The following is a 4,002-nucleotide window of genomic DNA, read 5'->3' as shown; positions in this document are numbered from 1 at the left end:
AGTTAATACTTAATTAGTTAGGTATTAATCTATCGTTTTCCATGTTGCATACGGAGGGGAGGAGGAGTTGAGAATAAGTCACATCAACAGTAAATAAAGTCAAACTCGCGACAGGCGTGGCCGACCACAACCACACCCGACCGTCCACTGAACCGGGACATCCTCACGGCTCTCCCCAATCCCCTATCCCCCAAACCCGTCCAGATCCATCGTGCCAGCTACTATAGCTCCCAAACACCGGTCGTAACTCGTAACCCCGTACGGAGCGTGTCGGTGTCCGGTGCCCCCCCGTATCTCCGTGCCCCCCCACCACCCACCCACCCACCCCCGTCACGTGCCGGCCATCCCAACCAAAACCAGCTCGTTTTCCGCGAGAACCCACGCCCCCCTCGGTCTCCCCTCCGTCTGCAGGGAGCCAGACACGCGGGGTCGCGGCCCTCACGTGCCTCGCGCCGTGCGGCCCCCATCGCCGTCCTCATCCTGATCCTAATCCCGATCGACCGCGGCGCGATCACGCGGCGACCAACCATCTCTCGTCGACGAGACGACGTGCCCGCCGCTCGCCACCCCCCCACCCGCTCGCGCGGCATAAATACAGCACGCCACGCCCATCCCTCTCCCTCTCACCAACAACAGTAACCCAACCAGAGAGCTTGCGGAAGCGGGGGTTGGGTGCGGGCGCGCGCGTGAGGGGGGAGAGAAGGCCAGGAGGAGGCGACGCCGTCGCCCGAGGGAGGCAAAAATCCGATCCTCCTCCTGCCCTGCTCGCTCGCTCGCTCGCCTGCGCTGCGCGCACTTGGCCCCGTCCCGTCCGTTCCCGCTCGCCAGGTGATTTCTTGCAGCCATTTTTCCCCGAGATTACATGGTTTGTGGGGTTAGTTGGGTGGGTGGTGATGCCATTGTTGCGTCGAATGGCCCGCTGGGGTTGGATTTGAGGTCGCAATCCTCGTCGGTGTGCCCCGAATAGAGTGATTCTTGTCTGCTTCGGGGGATCTCGATTTGGGGATTAGGAGAAGCTTTACAATCTTCTCGATAGTATACAAGATTTTCTTTCTGATTTATCTGCTGTTTTTGCGCTCAAAATGTGCAGGCATAGAAAGATGGTGCTCTGGGTCTTCGGCTATGGCTCCCTGATCTGGAACCCCGGATTCGACTTCGATGAGAAGATCCTGGGCTTCGTCAAGGGCTACAAACGCACCTTCAATCTTGGTACGATAGATTTACTCCTGGTTGTCTTGGAAAATGGGCTTGGAAATGCAGAATCAGTAGCTTAAACTTGCCGCTGTTCTATATTGGCCTCAACTTTTATGTGTGCATCTTCATATTTTTCTTCCTCCCTGCAGCTTGCATTGACCATCGGGGCACGCCGGAGCATCCTGCGAGGACCTGCACACTTGAGTCCGACGAGGAGGCCATATGCGTAAGCGAGCTGTCATCTTCGTTTTCCCATTTCACCGATGCACCGCATTGAAATTTTTGCACTGAATTGAAGTATACTTCACTTATTGTGCTATATATAAATACAACTATCTTGACGATTCTTCCGTAGGATTTGCATCGGTGACATTACCGATACTCTGTTGAACCTTGTAGATGCTTTTGTTTTAGGAACTAGCCATACAAAATGGTAAGTTTTGATGACAATTAAAATAACCTTCTTAAAGGTGTCAATGATTTTGGAGAAATAACTGCTACATGAGGGATTTTTTTTAATTGAATACTTCAGTTTTAAATAGTCTCTTGTGCAGGACTGGAGAGAAAAGTTGCTTCTGTGCCTTGCTTGATTTGTTATTTGGGAGAGGAATACAACAGTAACTAACTCTATAACTTCATTAGAAAAAGAACACAATAACCCTGTAGCCTCCCTCATCATAGGGGCATACTGACCTTCACTGTTCGAATTTCCAATAACCTATAGTTTTTTTGACTAAAAAAACGACTCTGCAATAACCTCTAGTAACTTACTCACATTGGTATGGTGGATCGGCAGTCTGCAGATTAGCTTAATGCAAAGCATGACTGACCAACTCATGCACCTGATATTTACAGTTTGACATATCATGCTGAGCAGTGGCACCAAAGCACAATCCTATTAGGGACTCAAAAGCTCATGTAAAGCAGATGACTACTGGAAATCTGGAATCAGATGGCAGATGACTGAGCAGGAATCTGCCGGTGGATTCTCCTCACAAACCATGCTTTACACTCTTGTGCTATTTGTCTCTTGTTTTGGTCCAAAGACACGTCATTTGCCTTAATTCATAACATACAGGCAGGACATGAACTCAAACCAGATTTACTGTTTTAGCAAGTTCTGTGCACTGGAAATCATTATCCTGACATATGTGACTTTTCTCAGGCTTTATCATTACCACAGAGATGTTAGTTTTACTAATTTCCAAAGATTCATTTCTGAATATTATATCAGCTGTATTTACAGTCCGATATGAATATTTGCAGTGGGGGATTGCATACTGTGTCAAAGGGGGGCTTAAAAAGGAGCAAGAAGCAATGAAGGTTGGTGCTTCTTTTCCTTGTAGATTAAAAGAATGAGTAGATTTATGAGGCTAGAATTATCTTGACAAATTTATTTTGCAATTCAGTACTTGGAAAGAAGAGAGTGTGAGTATGACCAGAAGATCTCTGTGGATTTCTACAAGGTACTCGTTTTGCATCAGGCATTATTTTAGAAAATAAAAGTCAATTATTTGCATTACTCTAATATCCTATTGTTGAATTTTATTGTTTAGGAAGGAGATTCTTTGAAGCCAGCTGTGACAGGTGTACTAATGTAAGGGTTCAATCTGCACGATTGAAATTTCCATGATATAACTTGTTAATTTTCTGTTTAACTCACTTACTTTGGTGCTTGTGCAGCTTTGTATCCACTCCTGATCCAGTAGGCAACAAATACTATCTTGGGCCTGCTCCTTTGGAGGACATGGCAAGGTGGGCTATTCATCTCATGGTGCACTTTTACTGGCTTACTGCTTGATTAGCATCATTTTCTGACTACTTGATCATTTTTTTTAATACCAGGCAAATTGCTACAGCCAATGGCCCCAATGGGAATAACAGGGATTACCTGTTCTCAATGGAGAAGGCATTGTCCAACATATGTAAGAAAAAGATCTTTTTACGTTATCTTTATTTGATCAAAGCTCATGACATACTCATTTCTAATATTCCTATTCATTTTTTTATATAAAAAAAAATGACTGCATCAGTTTTCAGTACATGTATGTGCTAGTTGATGGCCTGCTGCTTATATATTTGGACAACAGGACCGCACTCACAGAGATTTTCATAGTACAATTACAAATGATGCTACGTTGCTTTGTTCAGGCCATGAAGATGATTCAATCATCGAGCTAGCTAACGAGGTCAGGAAGGTGTTGAGCCGGCCGAAGGAGAAGATCACTGGCTCCGATAGCCCACTAAAATCTCACGCTCTCGTACACCTGTCTGCGCTTCCTGAGGGCACTGTTGTGGACTCAAGATAGCAAGCTCGGCGGTGGAAGAGATGAGATCTCCTCTGGCCTACTCACTCTTGACGCTGGATTGAACGAGTTTAACAGTCTGCTTCGAGCTCCCTGGCACACTGGGGAACCAGAATGTGCTGATTTTCTTTCGCAACCGCTGCGGCAATGCTGTAACTTTCATTTTGCTAATACTAGAGCCGAGACTGGTGTGCTGCTGTTTCCTTTGACACACTAAATAATAAAGGGATTCCATGAGCTTTTCACTCTTGAGCTGTTGCAACTTGGTTCTCCTCGATTGTTGATATTTGGAGAGTTGTAGGAGAGCTCGAGAAAATGAAATTTTCACCTATCCATGATTTCCCCGTTGTCTACACATCATCTGTGCACATGAATTTTGTTGAACAGATAGATGTAAAGCGAAGTTCTGTATAATAGCATATCAGTTGGCATTTCCCACGATTGACAATTTAGGAGAACGGGAGAACCGAACCATCGCGAATGCGTTTTCGTGGTAGGTGAA

The 4,002-nt window shown here is 46.0% G+C and overlaps 1 protein-coding gene across 1 annotated transcript; it reads left to right on the top strand.

Annotated features, from left to right (window-relative positions):
* The first annotated feature begins 601 nt into the window (after window positions 1–601).
* LOC127763422 (gamma-glutamylcyclotransferase 2-2-like) lies at window positions 602–3,749 on the top strand. Its single transcript, XM_052288120.1, has 9 exons — window positions 602–828; window positions 1,091–1,209; window positions 1,344–1,420; window positions 2,461–2,517; window positions 2,604–2,660; window positions 2,751–2,791; window positions 2,878–2,949; window positions 3,040–3,119; window positions 3,346–3,749. Exons 2-9 carry the CDS (start codon window positions 1,101–1,103, stop codon window positions 3,501–3,503), a joined length of 651 nt encoding a protein of 216 aa, XP_052144080.1. The 5' UTR covers window positions 602–828; window positions 1,091–1,100; the 3' UTR covers window positions 3,504–3,749.
* The last annotated feature ends 253 nt before the right edge of the window (window positions 3,750–4,002 follow it).

This window comes from Oryza glaberrima, chromosome 2 (assembly GCF_000147395.1).
Source record: "Oryza glaberrima chromosome 2, OglaRS2, whole genome shotgun sequence".
Classification (NCBI taxonomy): domain Eukaryota; kingdom Viridiplantae; phylum Streptophyta; class Magnoliopsida; order Poales; family Poaceae; genus Oryza; species Oryza glaberrima.
This window is presented reverse-complemented; position numbering and strand designations above follow the sequence as displayed.